This window comes from Arabidopsis lyrata (genome assembly GCF_000004255.2).
Source record: "Arabidopsis lyrata subsp. lyrata unplaced genomic scaffold ARALYscaffold_4, whole genome shotgun sequence".
Classification (NCBI taxonomy): Eukaryota; Viridiplantae; Streptophyta; class Magnoliopsida; order Brassicales; family Brassicaceae; genus Arabidopsis; species Arabidopsis lyrata.
Genome location: NW_003302552.1, coordinates 2,632,469 through 2,654,638, shown reverse-complemented (window position 1 = coordinate 2,654,638; position 22,170 = coordinate 2,632,469). Strand labels below are relative to the sequence as shown.

The following is a 22,170-nucleotide window of genomic DNA, read 5'->3' as shown; positions in this document are numbered from 1 at the left end:
AATGAGTAAAAATAAATAAATAATAATCAAGGTTCATGGTCTCAGAAGGAACAGCCATCAGGGAGCTTTTCGGGTTTCGAATCCGCCTCTGAGTTAACAAGCTCAACTTCCATCAAAACAAGAATCAAGTGGACAATCGATCTTCAAAACAAGTTTGTAGAGTGTGTGAATCACCTAGGTGGCCACATGAGTATGACCTCTTCATCATGCATATATCCCTATACGTATACGTGTGTGATTAATTTCGTTAATGAATAAATCATAATTTAACTTTTATTTCCCAATTTATTCTTGAACTCGTAGAAGCGACACCAAAGGGGATCTTAAATCTCATGAGAACACGTGAATTGACGATCTACCATGTCAAGAGTCATCTTCAGGTAAGTACCACATCATTTTTCCATTTCAGATTATATATGATTCATTCTTACCTAATCTCCTTTTGTATTCATCCAAATCAGAAATATCGATCACTGAAGCATGTTCAAGATTCCAGACAAGGTAAAGTCATAGATCTTATTGTTAACTCTCTCATTGACTCATTGATCCCCCAAAACTAAGCAATAAATATTCTTCAACTTCTTTTTTTTTTTTTTTTTAATGATTATGCAGAAACAAGATTCAAAGAAGATGATATTCATCAGAAGGATTCAACAATCAAGGACTTGATGAGACTGCATGATGAAGTAGGAAAACATCTCCAAGAGCAATTAGAGGTTTGTCTTTCATCCTCGGCATATATATTTACAAATACTAAGATCTCTTGCAACCATATATATATTTATTAATTTATATGGCTATACCAAATTCTTGGTACTTGTTATCAGATGTAATGCCTTTAAGAATAAAGAGAGCATGTTGGTGATAATGATTTGATAGATAGACTAAAAAAAAGTCTCTCATTTTTATTTTTATTTTGCTAATTATATCGAATATGCATGTTTTATTTTCCGCAGATGCAGAGAGAATTGTACTTGTTGGTTGAAGAACAAAATAAACAACTCCACGAGATGATCAAATATCAAAAAGGAAAGAACTTGTAATACCTTTTTTAAGGCTATATATCTATCATGAGTTTTAAGAAGAATCTGCAAATCATATGTATACTCATTCAATGGCATGCCTGTAAATTATTAACAAAACAAATGTTTTTCTTATTTTCTTATTTTTTTGGTAAGATCTTAAAATTTGTTTTTGAAGATTCGGAAATTAGTTTTCCACTAAAATTTCTTTAAAAAACCTGATAAATCATACAAATCAAAGAAAAAGGCGAAAACCCAGCAAAGTCTCCTCACCTGTCTTCTCTGCCAAAGCTTATGATAATCTTTGGAGATGGCAAAACAACTCCAGCGACTTGAGCTCCAAGTGTCGAATCATACCAAACTCATAAAAATATATTCAAAGGCAAAAGCTTTTTTTTGCTTTGCTCTGGCAATGAAACTTTAGCAAAACCCTAGTACTGATTAAATGGTGCATGAGGTGCTCAATTTCGTTTTTTTTTGTTACGGTTATCAAAAATTGGTGGAACCGGCTTCATTTGATTTGAACCGGTCCAATTCGTTTGGTTATTTCTCGATTCCCTCTACTTCTTAATTCATCCGAAGTCTCTCTATCAAACAGAAGCTTTCAATGTCCTCTTCTCTTTTGCCGACCTTCCTTCACCTTTAGACCGTCGTCTTCCACAGTCCACTCAGCCAAACTTCACAATTGACAGTGCTTTTTGTTCAACAAAGCAGGTATAGCGGAAGCCATTCTTTCTCTGTAAACTCAATTTTATCTAAGCAAAATCAGAATCGCTCCAAACTTTTTCTCTACGACTATACGACCAAGCGAATCGTTGATGTTTTTGGTGTTGGGTTTATTTATTTTTCCAATAATGAAATGTGATTGTGCTGAAAAATTCATACGGATTATGAAATCTTCTTTGTTACTAACACAATTTTCGTAAACCCTAAAAAAAAAGTTGGAAATTTTTTCTAATTTTCTTTCAGATTTCGAAATTGCAGCAAACATGGCAACGAAAAAGAAGAAGATATCATCTTTGTACCCAGACTGGTCTCAGTTCCCTGAAGAGCTTCTGAACCTTATCTCCAAGAAGCTGGACAACTGTTTCGATGTTGTTCACGCTCGCTCTGTTTGCACCTCGTGGCGATCCGCATTTCCATTTCCTTCTTCCCTATTACGCCCACGTTACTCTCTTCCCTCATTTGTCAAGTACCCTTTAGAAAGCAAAGAATTGTGCACCCTAGAGAAGGTCCCTTTGTTCCTCTTTAGAGTCCGAGCTCCTGATGGTGATGCTGCTGAGTATTTTATGGGTGGGATAGGCCGAGATGAGTCAGATGATCATCTCGAGCTTCCATCTCCTCTTCAGTGCTCAGTGAAAGTCAAGATTCCAGGAACTGAGCCAACCTTGATGAACATACTCGACTGTCAGATTCTCTCTTTAGGCCATCAGTACAGAATGATCGGTTGCATTCCTAAAGATTGCGGAGGTGTGTCTTTTCTTCCGCTAAACAAGGAAGGAGGAGAATTTGTTGTGCTCCTCCTCAACTACACTAATGTTTGGTTGGTGTTAAGAAGTGCTGAAATGAGATGGAGGGAGCTTAAGGAACTCTCAACTGCTGCATGTAGGGAGTTATTCACTTTTAGAGGCAGATTTTATGCATCTTTCTTTAATGGGGACAAGTTCGTTATCGATCCTTCTTCGCTGGAAGCGACTCCCCTAACACCTCATAACGAATCCAACTTTTTCATTCCTTCTGGAAATGATGAGCTTTTCCTGGTTAAAACAGACTTCCCAACATGTAGAGTGAGTAGGCTAGATGAGGAGGCTGGTAAATGGGTCGAAGTCAGCGATTTGGGAGACCGTGTTTTGTTTATTGGTGGACACCGGGGAAATTTCTGCTGCTCCGCTAAGGAGCTTCCTCAGGGTTGTGGTTTGACTGGGAACTCGATTTTGTTCACCCTTGGGCCACGCAATGTAACTTTCCCCTATAAATATGGAGTACATAATACAGGAAATGCAGAAGATGATATCAATTGTTGGAGATCCTCAATGGAGAATCGTGTGATGATCCTCAACAAATATTTTCCGGTCCTTGCTTTCCAGGTTGAACGCTAGGCCGCAAAAATTCTCACTTGAGACTGTTATTCTGTTTTTATTAGATCAAAGACTATTTTTTCTTATGATTTTAAGTCTAGATTTTGTGTATTTGAAAACTCGACCTATAGATGATCTGTACAAGAATGGTCTACTACAGTTAGCCTTGGGATATTTGTTGAGGATTCTTACTTTGTTGGTAATCAGCTATGTTCCTATCAAACTTGTTGCAGGCAATTATATAACTCGCAGATCCCATTATGTCCCAAAAGGAACCTGCAAAGTATTGGCTGTTGCTTATATAACTGTACCGATCAGAGCTTGAATCCAGTGCTATTATAGCCATAACACCGGTTATTATCACAATGGAGTTGATAACTGAAGCATTCAGCGGGGTTTTAACAATGAGATAGCCAAACAAAGCAGAGAAGGCAAGCGACGAAGATGCCAAAAGAGAAGAAGTCGATGCAGGGAGGTACGCATAGTCATAACTCATAAGCATATAAGATTATCTGCAGCACTCAAGAAACCGAGCACGGCATAAGAGAGAACATACTCGCCAGTCAACTATAGTTAGCCTAGGGAGTTTCATTGATGGGGTTACCAATCTATGGGTTATTTCATCAATGTTGCCGTTATGATAGTTATGATCTTTGGAGCTAATAATTATTTGTTTTCTTCTCCAATAGTGAACAAAGAAGAGTTTTGAATCAATTCATCTTCTCTGTTCCCAAACCCTTAAAAAAGCTCTAATTTTTCGAAATTGCAGCAGTTTCTGTCTTCTTCAGCAGCAAACATGGCAGAATCCGAAACGAAGAAGAAGACATCAACATCATCGATAATGCCAGAATGGTCTCTTCTCCCTGAAGAGCTACTGCACATTATCATCGATAAACTTGACAACTGTTTCAATGTTGTTCATGCTCGGTCTGTTTGCCGCTCATGGCGATCCACATTTCCATTTCCTTCTTGCCTATTACGCCCAAGTTACTCTCTTCCCATGTTCACTCATTTCCGTCGCAAAAGCAAAGACTTGTTCACCCTCGAGAAGATCCCTTTGTTTCTCTTTAGAGCCTCAACTCCTGATGCTGATGTTGCTGAGTATTTTATGGGAGGAATAGGCCGAGATAAATCAAATGATCATATGGAGCTTCCATCTCCCCTTCAATGTTCAGTGAAAGTGAAACTCCCAGGATCTGATCCAACCTTGATGAACATGCTCGACTACAATATCCTCCATCTGGGCTATCAGTACAGAATGATTGGTTGCAATCCTGATGATTACAAAGGTGTGGCTTTTCTTCCGCTAAACAAAGAAGGAGGAGAGTTCGTTGTGCTTCTCAACTACTCTAGTTTTCTGTTGGTGTTAACAAGTGCTGAAATGGGGTGGAAGCGGCTTGAGAACGTCCTATTTTTTGCGTGCTTGCATTTAATCACTTTTAGAGGCAGATTTTATGCAACTTTTCATTCCGGAGAAACTGTTGTTATCGATCCTTATTCACTGGAGGTGACTTTCCTGTTGCCCTCACCTCGGACGCCAGTACACTATCTGGTTCCATTTGGTAATGATGAACTTTTCCTGGTCGAAGTAATCTTCCCAACTGTTGGTAAATTAACATGTAGAGTCAGTAGGCTAGATGAGGAGGCTGGTCAATGGGTTGAGGTCAGCGATTTGGGTGACCGTGTATTGTTTGTCGGTGGGCACTTGGGAAATATCTCTTGCTCGGCTCAGGAGCTTCCTCATGGTTTGGGTGGGAACTCGATTTTGTTCACCAATGGGTCAGGCAATGTAACATTCCCCTATAAATATGGAGTATATACAGGAAATGCAGAAGACAATCTCGATTGTTGGAGATCCTCAATGGAGGACCGTGTGGTGATCCTCAACAAATCTTTTCCGGTCCTTGCTTTCAAGGTTGAATGCTAGGACGTAGATTCTCGCTTTAGACTGTAATTATGTTTTTATTAGATCAAAGACTATATTTTCCTTTGATTTTAAGTCTAGATTTTGTGTATATAAAAAACTCGAACTATACATGATCTGTAGTTGATGTGCAATGGCCTTACTGTATCTACCCTTGGGAGATTTGTTGAGGATTCTTACTTTGTTGGTAATCAGCTATGTTCCTATCAAACTTGTTGCAGGCATAGCAGCAATATCCCTCATACAGCTTCTATTCTAGTTTTTATTCTGTTCAGAGCTTTTTGATCGTTGTATGATTGCTTTTGTTGAGTGACTATGGCTACCTGCGTTGCGTAGTCCATGGGTGTAAATCAGTAGGCATCTTCATGTTTAAACTGGTCCGAAAGTAGAAAACAGTAACACTTCGTCTTTAGTTTGTGTCCTTGGACTAGTGAAGATCTTGAGTCTTGACGAAGTTGGTATGTTTGAGTTCTGTATCAAATCTGAGCTTTTTCTGTGATTTAGGGAAGCTTTAAAGAAAGAAAGTGACAATTCTGTCACATTAAGCTAAACAGGTTGTTGTAGGAACATGGAAAGCAAACTAACTAGCTATTAGCCTATTAGAGGTTTATGAGTGGGTTGTTTCTGATGCAGGGAATCTTTCAAGGAATAAGAAGAATCAAGAAAGAGAAGTAGAATCTTCAGCTTATCATGCTGGTATTAATGTTGAAAGTTAAATCTGAGTTTTGAGTTCTTCGAACTTTATTTCATCATCATGATCTTGTTGCACTTTCTTATTGCAGAGGAGTGGAGCAGAGCTTAATGGAACTGTTCGTTGTGACTACCCTAATTGGTAATAGCTGCTTCAAAATTTTAGGTTCTCTATCGAGCTATTGCATGATGCTATGCAAGAGAATTGAAGAAATGTACAATTTGACGCTGTCCAAAACTTGAAACATCAAGCCACAATACAGAAACTCTTTTCTTGGTCACTGATCTTTCATTTTGCGCAGCGTTGTGCAGTATACAAATCTTGATACATGGATGGAACTGGCGCTTGATGGCGATGATATGGACTAAATGTTATGTATATAACAAAGAGGAAAAGTGGAAAACTACATTGCTTTTGACCGGGTAGCTCCCGAAGACTTCCTCAATAAAGCAATGCCTGATTCAATGCATGATTGCTCTAGCTCATTGATATTTGCCTTGGAAGGAGTCTTTGATGTTCTGGACGTTTAGGTAAGTGTTACCATCTTTTTAACATATTATACCGATGTCATCTTGAATGATAATATAGCATTATAGCTTCTAAAAATGGAAGTAGAACAGAGAGGGTAGAGACTTGATTTTTGCAAAGTGATGAAAAGAAGTGAACTAGATTCTGTGAAGATCAGAGCTTATCCACTGTGGTAGCTCACATACTGTTACGCCACAAACTTTCCCAGAGTGTAAAAGAGAAAAGAAAATTCCTTCCAAAAACTAAAAGCTAAAATTCTTGAAGACATCTTTAAGGGAAGGTGAAATGAAGATATAAACTTTCACTGCCCCAAAAAGACAGTAGCAGTTGCAACCACTCACATGTCCTAATTAAGGTAACGAATCCTCAAAAAAACCTTAAAGAAACTGAGGTTGAGATTTTGGACAACCATGGAAACAGCTAAAAGGCTTTATTAAGTCCAAAGAGTATAAAATAAAACATAGCTGAAACTATGAACTCTGAATCGAGTGAAGACTTGGCTATAGTTGATCGGTATAAGAGGCATAAAACCGTATAAAATCGATAACAGGTCACAACACTTTCTTTGTATATATAGAACAAAACTAAGATCAGTCTATTGCTATAGTTGTCTTTGTCTATTGCTATTTTTATCTCTGTAGTTTTCTAAGGACTCTAAAGTCTAAACACAAATAAAACAAGCAAACATTAACAATAGCAGACCAGAGTATTGAGGAAGTGAATCAGATGATCGGACAAGGCGGAGTCTCCCAGACATCAAACACATTCTCTTCGCTATGCAATGCAAAAAGGCGATCGCCACCAATGGAGAAATCACAGATTGAGCCACCATAGCTTCTTCTTAGCCTAGAAGTTAAGACCCAGTCTGGTCCACAAAACACAGAGATAGAATCATTCATCGATGAGAAAAGCTGGCCTTCGTGCAAAGCCAGTTTCGGGTAACAAGGCTCGTCAGGCATCTTACTCTTCATCAATTTACTTCTCGAACTCCACCTAACGCTTCCTCCATACATTCTCAGATCAATAAACCCCAAATCCTCAAACTCATTCACCACGCAAATCGAATTGCTATCTTCCATAGCTATAGCATCTCTCACTCTCTTCTCGTCTATAGCCATAGGAGACCCGATATCCGACCAAGACCAAACCATGTTCTTGTCCCGAAAATCCAACAAGCTAATGTAACAGTTATCCTTTCTTGGAAACAATGTAGCTACAAGAAGACAATTCTTACCATTCAACCATTGAAGCTTATCAGCATCACCAAGTGACCAACCTGGACTCTCGTAGAAGAAATCTGTTTGTTTTCCAGTTATCTGATCCCAAACTCCGATTCCGTACTCATTACTCCGACCTTTGCAGCTAGCGAAAATCTCATAATCCGGCGAAAAACTCAAAGCTCCAGCTGTATAACTCTTCACCTGATTCTCATGACAGACCTGAAACTTATACCGAAGATCACCGGAGGATGAACTAAACAGTCCCATGCCTCCTTCTCCTCTTCCTAATCTCTCACAAGCAGAGAGTACGATGTTGTCTGAATCAATCCAGCCAACATCGTTAACTCTCTGATAATCGAGGTTGATCGGAGAGTGTTCTTCCAACATCCAATCAAACACATGGACAACACTCCCATGCGCAACGCAACAACCGCCATCAGGACCCGCCCTGATGGCAGTTCCGTCTCCCGGAGCAATTCCTTTAACGGAATCCGAGAGACGAAGTCGGTTACCATCAAACGGACCCCATTTGGCGGTCCGTACATGGTCAAGTAAACCGTAGAAAGAAGCTTCTCTATGAAGGAGACGCTCTGGTATGTTTGCAGGAACGTTAAGGTCTCCGGTACGGAGAAGATCAAGAAGAACAGCGAAGCAATCTGAGTTTCTGTCTACGAAACGAATGGAATCTTGTGGTGAAAGATTCCATTCGTCGTCGAACAATGCTCCGAAGAAAGAATCACGACCCGCGTTTGCTAACGTCGTCGCTGTCGTTTCGAAAATTCTTCCACCAACGTTGAATTTGATCCTATCTTTTGACATACCCATCAATGAAAAATTAGGTGGAATGAAAATTTTCCAGGAAAGTCTCTGTTTTTTTTCCCGGAAAGTTACAAAAAGGAATCAAGAAGTTATTAGCTATGAAGAATCTTTCTGTTTATAACAAGACAAGAAGCTATGAAAGATTCACAGAGATACTCAAGAAGGAAGACGAAAACGAAAGCTTCGATTTTTCGATAAAATTTGAAGAAATTGAGCTCCGGTCACGAGAAAGAAGATGTTTCTGACTAATGGGAAATCAAAATTTATTAGAAAAATTTGAACTTTTTTTTTCAGAAATTGAATTGACTCTGTCTTCAATGAGTTCTCTCTCTGCTTCTTTTTTTTTTTCATTCCGTTTACACACAACATTTATACATAAGAAAGAACCGTTGGATGTTAGTGTTTTTAAGGTATTGTTTTTTTGATCTAACGGTTGATATTTAGTATAGTAGATTGCTAAATCAGGAGAACATTCTCAGATGATCACACCTCATTGGTTTTTTTTTTTAAACATATATTTAATTCACTTTATTTTGTACACACGTCAAGTTGAATTTGGGGAGATAGGAAAAATAAAATAAAACAATAGTTTTGTATTTTTTTGGGTAATATCTCAAGTGTGATGTCCTTATCTTTGATTTATTGACTTTAAAATAGAGCTTTGATATAATTGATAAGAAGAGACTTTCTCGGATATTTTATCGAGTTAGTGGAACAATTCACTATCAGATAACTTAATAAACAATTTACAATTGTCGTTACAAGGAAAAAAGAAAAAACTGAATAAAACAATCATTTTGTGGCTTATTGTATTAGGTTTTAAATATTTACTAGATAAAAACCCGCACTATGTGCGGGATGAAACGAATCAAATAAAATTATTTTAGGTAAAATTATTATTTGAAATCCAAGAACCGTTTGTATAAAACAGAACATAAAGTTAAAAAATAAATTGTTCTATTTAAATTTGTAAATATTTTGTATAAGAATATGTCTTTTCACCCGTAAAATACTTAAGCGTGGGAAAAACATTTTATGCGGTGGATAAAGTATTGATGAAATATTATTATTTATGGAAAATATGTCTTTTATGTTTTTAATAATTAAATTTATATATTTTACGTTTCGTGACCTCAATCATAAAATGCTTCATTACAATCGATATTTCATATTAAGTATTCAAAATTTATTCTTTTACATGTATATTTCTAAATTAAATTTTTTTAATGGTTATGTATCTTTTGTTAGGATTTTTTTTGGATAAGTCAATTTATATATCTCAATATGTTTTTGTGAGGTAAAATTTATATAATAGAACATGGTAAAATTATATAAGTCCATATACACGTTTTGAGGTAATTACAAATTCGGTTATTAACTTAGTTATAATTAGCAAATACCATAATCGGTGGAAGAATTTAAATTACCGATCAATTATCAAATATTGTTAGATTCCATATTTTAAATATATAGTGGATTTCATCTTTTTAAATCGATTACAAATTTAAAATAGATATTCAATATTCATCTTTTTAAATATATTTTGGTTGTTAAATTAATGAGGATATTCTTATTGGATATACTCATAAAAATTCTAATAAATGTGCACATATGTCGAGATTATACTTCTTGGATTATCGCCTATAGAAATTTCTTATTGTACCATTAAATTTTTTTCAGTTAGTAACTTTGTTTAGATTTTCCATAAATGTAGGAATATGAAAAACTACAAAACTTAATTAAGATTTTACATCTACAATTGGTTTAAAGGATCTTAATGATAATTCATATTTAATTTCATGTATATGATATAGATTTCAAATTTTGGGTGGGCGGAAAGAGTAGTAGATTGTGGTATAACATGTATATTTTTACACAAAATTTTGATTCATATATAAAGATAAAGATTATTAAAAAGTTATTATTGGAAAAATTTGTAACATTAAATAAGATTAAAACATTAATTTCGTATGATATAGTGGAATATGCATTGACAATTATTTTATGTTAAACGGAATGCCTTTGATTATATATGAACTGAAAGTCATAATGGATTCTATAAGATAAGAGATAATTGTAACGTATATATAATAAAAACATGTATAGTTATAAAGTTAATTGATACACAAAGTGTTAGGTGTTTCATCTTGTGAAGATTAGTAACTCTTAATTGCATATGTTAAATGTAATTTATTTTAATTAATTGATTGAAATAAGAACATGTTAAGTGTCTTTCTACGTTAAGAGCATTTTTTAAATTAAATTTTGGATTAATTAATGAGTAAAATAAGTGTTTGTAATACTAATGGCAAATTGAAGTAAATATTTTAGTAAAGGATGGACAATTAATTAAATGGGTTGAGAAGCTCTGTAAACATGACACGTCAGCATGACATTTTCGTTAATCACATGTGAAAGTAAGGTTATTTTTTTAAAATGTTTCTCAATTAATATATAGGGGATGTGTGGTCTTCATGGAATTAATCACAAAAAAATATTAGGATTATGAATTTATAGTAGGAAATTTGAGATTTCGACGCTAATTAATATGAACTGTTAGAGTGAGTTAACAAGTGAATGTTATAATTCCATGTTTTTTAATGTAAAAAAAGATTTTATTTAGCCATGTGTGTGTAAATTACGAAAGAATTCAAACTTTCCCAAATATTTCATCGATTTTTAGACAATTGTTCGTGTTTATGGAACAATTCAAAACAATAGAAAAATAATTAACCAATATCATTTGTGACTTGTTGTATGTCAAGGTTTAATAATTTATGTGTTGTCCTTATCAAGTTACAAAAATATATTAGGATTCTAAATTTTATAATAGGAAAAATTACAAACAAACAAAAAAATCTTATTAGTTATAGTTAGTACGTCCACGTTAATTTATATAATTAGAAAAATATGAGACGATTAGTATATGCCTTTAAAAAAGATAAAAATGTTTTTCGTGAGAACGAGTAAATGAGAAGATAATATATGCAATTTATGTTCATCGAGATAAGAAAGGACCAAAGTGATTTATTGCACACCATAAGGCTAAAGAATTGGCATACGTTGGCGACATTAATATCCACTCTAATAAGACAAAGTATCGTTAAATTGGGAACATATTTTATTCATACAAGTTAGTTTATTATGGTTCATGTTTACCAATAATATACTTTTTAGTTGCAGGATTTGATACGGGTCAATTTTTTTTTTTTTTAAATACCGTTTCACACATAGAATAGCTTTATTAACATTTTAATTGGGAAAATAAAAATAGCTAACGTCATTCTATTATTTAACATTTTTGTATATAGAGGATAGAGTTATTGTGAGCAAAAGTATCCTCGATCTTCTTTGTTACTAAAAAAATTATTGTATATGTCATAGATCATTTTATATATTAGTGTACAAGTTCAACGTCAAGGAAGGTCATGCGGGTCGTGGACGGCACACCAACATTGGCTTCTTCTTCGTGTTTCGGTCCAAAACATGATTGAGAGTATTATATAAACCATAATTGAATTCTCTAACTAAATTAATTAAGGAAAATTAATAGTCAACAATATTAGTTGTCCCTATTATTACCTATTGAACTTAAATTGTTTGTACTTTCAAGGCACTCGTCTTCTTGGGATACCTCGTTTCTTTGTTGTCACCCCTTTTTTGTGATACTATCACAAAATAAGGCACTCCTCTTGTTTTCTACTATTTTAATTATATTTCCATGGACAAAGTTTTTTATATTAGATCATACATATTCATAATGAATTATATTATTACAAGAAGAAGTAATATTTTTATCAAAAAAAAACAAGAAGAAATAAGGTGGAATTATATTATTTACAAGAAGAAGTAATATTTTTATCAAAAAAACAAGAAGAAATAAGGTGGAATTATATTATTTACAAGAAGAAGTAATATTTTTATCAAAAAAAACAAGAAGAAATAAGGTGGAATTATATTATCTACAAGAAGAAGTAATATTTTTATCAAAAAAACAAGAAGAAATAAGGTGGTTTGGGCGTTTGGCAACTTATCATTTCGGTTGAACTAGTCAATACACGGTATACACCTTTTTCCTTTAGTAGAATTAGAACTAACATTTTGGATTTCTGAACCGTTTTATAATTATAAAAGCTGTTGACAAAAGAAAAAAAATTCCTACTTGTGACATAGGAGTATATTTGTAAAAAAAGTAAGAAATTAGAAAAAACTAATTACATGTGTTATATACATTTTTCATTGTTTTTATTTTTCATTCGAGTAGATGGAGAAACATATTTTGGTTAATGAGTTAGTTAACTTGTCGTCTTCTTCTTTAGTTATACTTAAGTTATCTCAGAACTACTTAACCACCTCCACACACACCTCTTGCTTTTGCTTTTTCAGGTATTATAGGTCAACATGCCAACTCAATTTATTATCTATGTAATATGCAATTTGTTTTTAAAAAAAGTGTGACGCTAGTCGGAAATTTACATTCATCGTCAAGGTCAACTAGGTGGTCGTCAAGAGAATTGCCCAATATCTATACTAGTATAATCGCAGCACTTTTTGTGACGGGTGGGTAAAAAAGCTTTCGGGTATATCGGATATCCGACCTATTTTAAAAATTCCTTCACAAAAAATTTGTTGGGTCGGGTTATATTTAATCCAACTCATACACCGGATATTCCATATTTAATAATTTAGATTTTTAGAAGATTTGATTAAGATTTATAATTATGATTCTCCTATCATCTTTGTTTGATTTGTTTTTAACTGTTTTGAATCATCATATAATACATAAAATAAAATAAAAATCAATTTTTTTTCTGCATATACTGTGATTCGAAATTTTAAAAACGGACATATATTATCCAATTGACGAAAATGTGTGTTCAACGTTCTACATCGATTAAAATATTTAGACAATGATTCAGAATCATATCATAAATAAGAACGTTAATAAAATAAATGAGTTTTTTGGCGGGTTGGGTTTGGCGGGACGGGTTTTTGAATCAACAATAATAAAAAGATTAAAATATCATTAATCCGCCGCTTCAATACGGATTTAATCCTTTTTTTTTATTACAAATCACAGGACGGGTTAAGAAATTACGGAACGGGTTATATTTCGGAAATGATTTATATGGCGGACGAATTTGAATCAATATTTATATACTTCTTTAATACGGGTTAAATCCTCAGTTTATTAATAATTATCTCGTGGACTCGTGATATACTGTTACTTAATAACAATTGTAAACTATAATATAAATAAATATGTTATAAGGAGATACAATTTACAAAATATTTTTATACTAACTTTAAAATTAAATCATCCCGCCGTGTACCGCGGGTTAAAATCTAGTTCAATTGTAAATTTGTAATTAACTGAACTTAAGAAGTTGACAAACAATAAATAAATAAGAGGAAATTAAGATTGTTGGCCAAGTTTTTTTAAAAAAATTTGTGTTAGAGAGAACCAATAGTAGCATGTATATACTGGTTTTGGGCTTTTGCACTAATTAGATACACTTTCATTGACTTTTCAACTCTACATTAGCCCAAAATGTCATAATGTTTACGTGAATTGAAAATTTGTTTTCGGTCACTTTTTAATTTTTACCGTTCTCATATTACTGTAAATTTTTTTTTATTTTTTACAAAAAATTTTCTAACTCGCTCATTTTTGTAATTATACCTTTTATCTTAAAAAAATGCAGATTAATTTTATGAAATCCAAAATAATACGCAATAAAATCTTTATACATATATTATAAACGTTTTTCTGGTCAACATACATTAGTTTTTTTTAATTTTGAAAATAGAGTTGAACTCTTCATCGCGAGAGCTTCAATTTAATATATTATTTATCAAAATTTTACGAACTTAACGGTAGTGAATAATAGTTACATTGCATATTATTTTAAACTTTGTAGAATTAATCTGCATTTTCCGGAAATAAAAAGTAAAAGAAGAGACCAATAAAAGAAGAGAAGCATATGATTATGTATGAATGGAGAAACGGTGAGTATTAATCATAATTACATCAACATGCATAATGTCACATGCGAAGGAACAGTGAAGCAGCGACTACCCATCTCCCAAAGTCTGTGTTTTTATTTAATTCACTTTTTTCTCTGATTTGCATTTAACGGCTCACATCTTTCAATGCTATTTTTTATAAGAGCCCATAATTTGAATTTATTTTATTGGGCCTCAATAGGCCCAGGTGCTTCAAGAAGATGTTGATCCATTTATTTCTTTTGGTCCACTAGTCTTTTGTTTTTTTTTGTCATCAGAAATTAATTAAAGCTCAAATGAGCCATTCCTGGGGAATGTTGTTTACATATGTGATATGAAGCGGTTCTGTACGAACTTTTCGTGCCAGATTATCCGCTTTAACATTAGCTCTACGAGAAATTAAAGATAAAGAAAAAGATAAAAACTCCTCCTTGTCGCTCTGAAATTCCTCCAAATACACTGAAAACGCCGGCCATTCGGTTGGAGAAGACACCATCTTCACCAGGTCTGAACAGTCTGTAAAGAATGCTACCTCTTGATGATCTGCACCAATCATACACTTCATCGCCCAGAGAAGGGCCTCGACTTCGGCATGGAGTGGAGATAGACTTCTACGGAGGTTCGCAGCTCCCATGGTTGGCGGTTCTCCATTTGACGATGTACAGAACCACCCTCTACCGGAGAACTTATCACTTTCTTTCTATGATCCATCCACAAAACAACGGTATCTAGAATAATTCGACTCAAGTAAAGCATCCCTCACTTGAGTTCGATTCACCAAGTCCATAGACCCATGATTTTCATTATGGAGCTCAATTTGAGCTGACTGCCACAATTGTGCCTCATTTTCCGCTAATCGTAGGAATCTGTGAAAGTGCCCAAATCTGCCGTGCCGGGTGGCACTGAAAGAGTGTATGATTGATCGTTTCCTCTGTTGCGCCACATCTAGCACATCCCGTGTCACAATCAATTCCTCTTTTCCGCAAATTTTCCGTAAACAGTACACAACCCGTTAAGATTTGCCACAAGAAATGGCGTATCTTAGGTGGACATTGCACTTTCCAAGAATGTGCTTTTAGAAATTTGATGTCAGGGCCAAAAAAAGGTAAATTGGTCTCCGATGTTTCTATCCGTATGGTATGATATCCCGATTTAACTGTATATTTTCCGGATTTTGTAAAATGCCAACCCAAAGAATCTTCTTTTCCGGATTTAACTAGTCTTTTGTTTTTTTCCCTGATTTGATGATTTCATTCTGATTCTAGTCTATAAATAAATATCTAGTTACTATCAGAAAACAAATGCCACATCAGAGATTCAGAATTATGATATATATATATATATATACATTTTTGGTGAAGATTTGGCCTCAAAAATCCTTTTACAATTTCAATATTGTACATTTAGTCCTTACAAATAAAATCTGAAAAAATATATGTCTTAATCAAATTTACAAATCAATAAATAAACTAACTAAACATTCCTAATTTTTCGTTTACGAGATATATTTAATATATGGAAATCAAATATTTAATTTTAAATGCTATTAAACATAATCCCGAGAATATCTAGCAAATGGAAACTACTAAAACAATAAAATCGAAATCAAATCTAAATTAGCATTATATAAATCGAAATTAAATGATTGATTTAGTAAATATAAAAATCGTATATATTTACTTAACAAACATATATTTACAAAGTAAATAGTTTTCTATTTTAATCCTACAGATTTTATTGTATTTAACATTTGTTTCCTAAAAAAATTGAACTATATTAATTCGATATCAATCTCAACTAAACGAATTGGAAATATCACATAACTAAACGATTTTATCCTTATTTGATCAAGCATCTATATAGCATATTCTTTTTTTGTTACGATTTAAAGATTTTCAAAGATATCAAATTCTTGCTCATCAAGATTTTGAATATTCTCTAACCTAAAACCTTACTAACTATCAAAACACTATAAATACTCGCTCATTTCTCCAATCTCTAAACACAAACAAAAATCTACTTTTTCTCCATAGGTAAGTGATTTCATTGTGGAACCTTAATTTGTCTTAGCTTAGACGGATCAAATTTTTTGATATTAGTACGTTTCTTTAAATCGCCGTCGTTGTTAGCATAATATTTTCGAAGTCAAGCCCGTGTGCTCTAAACAAGACATTCGAGGTTTTTAAAGAACAAGCAATGTCGATTTTTTGGGGTTTCTATATATTCAAGATGTTAAATTTCTCATTTGGGCTGCTTTGTATGTTGTTTTTTTGTTTCAGCTTAAAAGTACAGTTCCGTTTAGTGAGCCTTTCACGGTAGATCCTGAGAATCCTCCACCGGAGCAAGACTACAATGAGTATTTCAAGAATCTGAAAGATGGAATCACCGGTAAAGAAGCTTTTGAACAGAGCACTGTGCAGTTTAAACCAGGTTTTATCTACTTTTGTAACTTTGTGTTTGCAGTACTTCATGTATCAACAAGCAGCAACAAGTATTGAGATGAATAAAGTTTTTCTCTTCTTTCTCTTTTTTTTTTTTCTGTGATGGTATACAGGAAATTGAAGGCTGCTAAAGGTGCTTTCGATACCAGTCTTGACAATGGTATTGATTTTTTCGATACCGCTGAAGTTTATGGTTCCAAGGTAAGAATGACAAATCTGATTACTCTTCCTTCGTATAGTGGTTTGTTTTGAAAATAATTGGAAGCCTCACATTATCTTCTTTTATAGTTTTCTCTGGGTGTTATAAGCTCTGAAACTCTTTTAGGAAGGTACTTTTTCACTGTATTTTGGAAACATGTATATTAGTGTGCTTTGATCCTCATTTCCTCATACATGTTCTTCTTGACTGTCTTTGGTGAGATTTTAAACAGGTTCATCCGTGAGAGAAAAGAGAGATTTTACGGAGCTGTGATTTCAGTTGCATCAAAGTTTGCTGCATTGCCATGGCGATTGGGTCGTGAAAATGTTATCACTGCCCTTAAAGATTCCCTTTCCCTGCTCGAGCTTTCATCTGTAGATCTCTATCAACTCCATTGGTATGTACCTAATTCATCTTGGAGTAAGCACTCTGTTATATGATTGTAAGAGTTTACTCCAGTTCGTGGAAGCTACGATGTCATATTGGTTCAATTGTGGATTGGACATCTTTACTTCTAATTATCTCTGTTCCTTGCAATGACAAAATCTAATCATTTTTTTTTCTTTTGCTTTGCAGATTTTTACAAGCTACTTGAGGAAGATTAACTTAAACAGAGTCTTACAATCGACATTATGCTTTCCTCTGAATTCCCTGTAAGTTTTTTGGCATGCAATGAAATTTATGTTGGAGTGGCAGGTCTATATGATTTTTTTTGATAGGGGCACACTGTTTTCAGTGTTTTCCTTATAACCAAACTTTAATTGTTCTGTTTGTGTCAGGTTGTATGATTGAATAGAATTTTCACAAACTTGAGGTGTGCGTTTGGATTTTCGGTAACCACAAAACTTAAAATCACTTCTTCATTTAGTTCAAGAGAGTTATATTAGTTAGGTTCAAGAGAAACATACATGACGGCGGCGTAAGTGATCGTAACCCTAATCTAAGAAGTAACCACCGTGGATTGTTCACACACGTTTCATTTGCCGAGAGAGAGAGATTTGTGTTTATGATATTTCAAAACTATTGGACTGATTCGGAGAGGCGCTGATTTGTTGGAGTGGAAGGTGAAATCAACATTAAGCGCGGGTTTGGTTTTTGTTTCATCTTTTATTTGATTTCTTCTAGAGAGATATGTAATATCTATGTAAAAACCGATGAATTAATTAATTTGATACGTATTTGATTATGTTTTTATAAGGAAACTAGGATATGATCCGCGGTACACCGCGGGTTCATGTTTTTTTTTTAATATAAAAAATAATTTTATACTTAAAAATTGTATTATTTACTAAATTTGTATTTTGCATAGTATGCAAATTTTTAAATTTGTTTCGTTTTGTAAAATAATATAGGATATTTAGAAGGTTCGTGTATTTTTATTTGTTTAATGTATATACAAGTTAATTGTTTTTGTTTGGAATTTGATCACATATACGTTATTACATGAAATTTAGCTCATAATATTTTTGTTTGTTTTATGTGGTATAGATATATTATTGTTTGTCGTATTTACATTGCTATTATGTGAGATATTTTCAAGTAGTAATTTTAATATTGTTATGATGAGCAAATGAGATATTCTCATATTATAAAATTGTTTTTTTTCATTTCTACAGCAATATAAATACACTTATTTGTATGAAATATGAAACAACAAATAAATACAATAAATCTTAAAAGATATAATTCAAACAGAATTTTGCACAAAGTATTTTATATTCTTTACACAAAAAAATACTCCCTCTGTTTCAAAATATAAGGCGTTTTGGAGAAACTTTTTTGTTTCACAATATAAGTCATTTTCATGTTTCTATGCAAATTATATATTACTTTAATATTTTATGATTATTTATATTATAAAGTCTCTTTTATGATTGGCTGAACTTTTAAAAAGTAGATCTTCTTAATCGGCGTGCTTTTAGTTAAAACGACTTCTATTATGAAACGGAGGGAGTATAAGATATCATATTTCAATATTTATAACAATAAACAAAATTTACAAACCAACACAAGTATTTGCACATATATATAAAATACTTACACACTTTTAAAACTATTTAAATATAAAACAAACACCATAAGATGATACGTAATTTACATACGCGGTACATTGTTGCTTACTTAATTGTCATCTCATTTTTCTGTAGAATTAGAATTAGTCAAACATACATCCTTATCATACAATAAACACTATATAAAATTCTATATATACATTCTAATTACACATGTAAATAGGTTATATACATATATTTGTTATATACTTATATGTAACAAAAATTAAAAAAAAATCCAAACAAAAGTATATAATTTTTGAAATAAAAATATCGTCCCGCGGTGTACCGCGGGTCAATCCCTAGTTAGATATTACAAATGATTGTTACTTTCATACTTATAGTTATAATTATGTTACCTAAGTGTTTGGTTAATTTGTTAAGAAAAAAGAAATGATCTTAATTGTATCTTAAGTTAGATGTATAAAATAAATGAATTTTAAATCACACCTAAATTCATCTCTAGTTAAAAACCCTCAATTAATCATTTTTGTTTGAATTGCATATCGTGATTTTGGCATAACTTAATAAAACTTTTAATAAGAACTAGATGATTACCCACGCTACGCGTGGATTGGTTTTGTAAATTGTTAAAAAAAATTATGTCGATTGTTCTTATTGCTAATTTATGTTTTTTTGTTTATTTGTTATCGTGTAGTTAACAAAATTAGATCCATCTTATATAGTTACAATTTCTGTGGTTACATTTATTTTTGACCTGAAATATCAATTTATGCATTTTTATGTATAAATTTGATTATTTATGTATCTAAGATCCTAATATTTTTCATTATCATGACTACATACAATAATAATATAGGATATTTTGATACAGTAATATATAATTATGTTATTTGTGTGGTTTGAAACTTGTCTAACTTAATTATAAATAAAAAAATTCATTGCTCTATTAACTCTCCTGATCTAGTACCCCGACCACATCATAATAGGCTCATGATTAAATACTGGATTGACATAATTTGAACAAGATCTGAAGAGTTTTCATATGAAAAGAAAAAAAAAAAGCAAAAAAAATTAAAGAGTCATTTATCATCACTTTTAGATCTTCTACTATTGCATATAACCACATAAAATATATAGTCGTGTCTTAAATTCCTTAGAGCACCCACAATGGGGTATCTCTGAGGATATGAGTTTGTGTTCATTTACTAATAAAATAATGTTCTAGATTTAACTATACTATAATGTGGGATCCACTACTCTGATGTGTTTGGCTCGCGCGTAAGCCACATGCAGTAACAATATTTCAATATCAAAAATCCGAACCAACCACAAAAGGACACTTATCCCTCACACCCGAGTGTATGTTTACACTCGCCTTCCGACTCCTACACAACTTTTGCCTTATTTTCGATTATTTAATTACACACACTCGACCAACGAATACCCCACTGCGTATGGTCTTAGTATGTCTAACATCTCAAAGATTTAAGCTAAAATTATTAAACTAATAAGATTGCATACAACACATATTTATGGTATATGAACCATAAAACGTAATAATGAGAAAATATTTAAGGTAAAATTATTAAACTAATAAGATGTTAGGAAGCAAACAACTAAACTACAACACATATTTATTTTTAGTTATTAGTCACCATTGATAAAAAGGAAAAAAAATTAGTAAAATAAGAAGAGTAAAATGAAGAACTTTATAATTTTATAATATTAACATAATTTTATAATTTTCATATTTTGAAGAAATAAGTAAAGAGTAGGATTTAAGAGGATTTAATGCAATAAAGAACTTTTATTTTTTTCATTTAATTTTGCAAAATTTTTTTTATTTAAATAATGTAAAATGACACATATCATTTGCTTGTGTGATGATGTGACACTCATATGGAGAGAGTTGGCCAACTTTCATATATATGATTTAAAACCCAGTTTTGATTAATTTAGCTCAGTCTTTCTTAACCTAAAGAACCAAAATCCATTCTATTAATTTTGAGATCTCAATATATGTGATTCCAGAATTTAAATGCATAATGTAATCCATAGATAGAAATACGAGGAAGTGACAATGCGTGTGAGTGTAGAAATGATGTTGCCGGAAACATGAACAAAAGTGTTTTGATTCATGTAAAAAGGGCAAACATATTTGTGGGTCAATCTCGTTGTCAAGCAAACCATCATTTCCTTCTTCACTCTCAAACTCAACGCCTTTTGGTTTCTTCCTCATCACATCTTTAAAATACATCAATCTCGGTTATGATTACCTTTGTGTTTCATGATTGATACGTGTAGTTACTATTTTTATAAGGTCTACCTCAAATTAGCATTGCATGATGATTGCATCCGATGTTTTCTTGTACGTGAATTTCTGGCTAACTACAATCAAATAGGGTCATGTATAATAACTATGATTCATATTTAATTCAGTTAAATTTTTTTTCTTTTGAAAGAATATTTCAGCGTAATGTTTAATAATACATTGATTAGTTTGAGACTTTGAGGCTATAAGGAGAAATTAAGGTATGTGTTTAAGAATCCATTCTATTAATTTTAGAATCTCAATACATATATGGGATTAACGAACATACAACAGCCTTCGTCACCTCAAGCACAAAACAACGACATGCTGCATCAGCATCGCGTACAACCCAACAACGATGGTTTTTACTTATTACTCTAACAAAAGGCCTGCTAGTTTGATAACATGGGTGAAGCGACAAGACGAGAACCAAAGGGATCACATGCTTGAACGCGGTTAACGAACCGGATATGCAATACACATGACAAAGAGCAAAATCAGGTAAGGAAACACAAACAAATGGCAAACGTAAATCAAGGGGGAAACCAAAACATGTCTATAACCGAGGTGAGTACATGACCATATCTTTTGCTCCAAAGTTATTTTTAGTGAATGTATTTTTTCCCTATGAGTAAATGAATTCATTTCTCGTGAAATAATTCTTTTGACTCTCACAAGGTGAGTGATGTTACACGTCACTTATTCGCCAATTCTTCTCGTACTTTTCATCAGCAACTATCAAAATTCTAGTTTTGTCTTCTAGTTTTGTCTTCTAATATTGGTTCCTTTAAATATTAGATATTTGGAAAAACCCAATAGGAACTTAAATTTGTAAAAAAAAAAGGTAATTTGGAAAAACAAATTGTTAGCTTATGTAAGTTATTTGAGTATTAATTTTTTTTATAATGTTTTTTTT

General features: G+C 32.8%; 3 protein-coding genes and 2 long non-coding RNA genes across 9 annotated transcripts; 4 read left to right on the top strand and 1 right to left on the bottom strand.

Moving 5' to 3' along the window:
- LOC110229194 lies at nucleotides 1–1,165 on the top strand. The gene is made up of 2 exons (XR_002332655.1): nucleotides 1–716; nucleotides 957–1,165. It is a non-coding gene; the product is annotated as an uncharacterized LOC110229194 (long non-coding RNA).
- Nucleotides 1,166–1,515: 350 nt separating this feature from the next.
- Nucleotides 1,516–3,287, top strand: LOC9314805 (F-box/kelch-repeat protein At2g24250). Of its 2 annotated transcripts, none has more exons than XM_021028677.1 (2): nucleotides 1,516–1,736; nucleotides 2,007–3,287. In XM_021028677.1, the coding sequence occupies exon 2, from the start codon at nucleotides 2,012–2,014 to the stop codon at nucleotides 3,119–3,121; it is 1,110 nt and encodes a 369-aa protein (XP_020884336.1). In that variant the 5' UTR covers nucleotides 1,516–1,736; nucleotides 2,007–2,011; the 3' UTR covers nucleotides 3,122–3,287. The 2 variants fall into 2 exon arrangements, with proteins under 2 accessions (XP_020884336.1, XP_020884335.1); XM_021028676.1 differs by having other exon boundaries at nucleotides 1,992–3,287.
- A 104-nt stretch (nucleotides 3,288–3,391) lies between these two features.
- LOC9314804 (F-box/kelch-repeat protein At2g24250) lies at nucleotides 3,392–6,383 on the top strand. Of its 4 annotated transcripts, none has more exons than XM_002880519.2 (4): nucleotides 3,392–3,575; nucleotides 3,873–5,720; nucleotides 5,807–5,856; nucleotides 6,017–6,383. In XM_002880519.2, the coding sequence occupies exon 2, from the start codon at nucleotides 3,897–3,899 to the stop codon at nucleotides 5,025–5,027; it is 1,131 nt and encodes a 376-aa protein (XP_002880565.1). In that variant the 5' UTR covers nucleotides 3,392–3,575; nucleotides 3,873–3,896; the 3' UTR covers nucleotides 5,028–5,720; nucleotides 5,807–5,856; nucleotides 6,017–6,383. The 4 variants fall into 4 exon arrangements, with proteins under 4 accessions (XP_002880565.1, XP_020884333.1, XP_020884334.1 ...); XM_021028674.1 differs by having other exon boundaries at nucleotides 3,870–5,720; XM_021028675.1 differs by having other exon boundaries at nucleotides 3,392–5,482; nucleotides 5,658–5,720.
- Nucleotides 6,384–6,753: 370 nt separating this feature from the next.
- LOC9316632 (BTB/POZ domain-containing protein At2g24240) lies at nucleotides 6,754–8,631 on the bottom strand. The gene has a single exon (XM_002878690.2). It carries the CDS (start codon nucleotides 8,286–8,288, stop codon nucleotides 6,966–6,968), a length of 1,323 nt encoding a protein of 440 aa, XP_002878736.1. The 5' UTR covers nucleotides 8,289–8,631; the 3' UTR covers nucleotides 6,754–6,965.
- A 7,680-nt stretch (nucleotides 8,632–16,311) lies between these two features.
- Nucleotides 16,312–18,122, top strand: LOC9316631. Its single transcript, XR_002332864.1, has 7 exons — nucleotides 16,312–16,466; nucleotides 16,568–16,718; nucleotides 16,843–16,930; nucleotides 17,018–17,058; nucleotides 17,161–17,325; nucleotides 17,505–17,581; nucleotides 17,708–18,122. It is a non-coding gene; the product is annotated as an uncharacterized LOC9316631 (long non-coding RNA).
- The last annotated feature ends 4,048 nt before the right edge of the window (nucleotides 18,123–22,170 follow it).

Excerpts from the sequence above, each read along its gene's own strand:
- LOC9314805 (XM_021028677.1), top strand. The coding sequence starts at position 2,012 with ATGGCAACGAAAAAGAAGAAGATATCATCTTTGTACCCAGACTGGTCT.
- LOC9314804 (XM_002880519.2), top strand. The coding sequence starts at position 3,897 with ATGGCAGAATCCGAAACGAAGAAGAAGACATCAACATCATCGATAATG.
- LOC9316632 (XM_002878690.2), bottom strand. The coding sequence starts at position 8,288 with ATGGGTATGTCAAAAGATAGGATCAAATTCAACGTTGGTGGAAGAATT.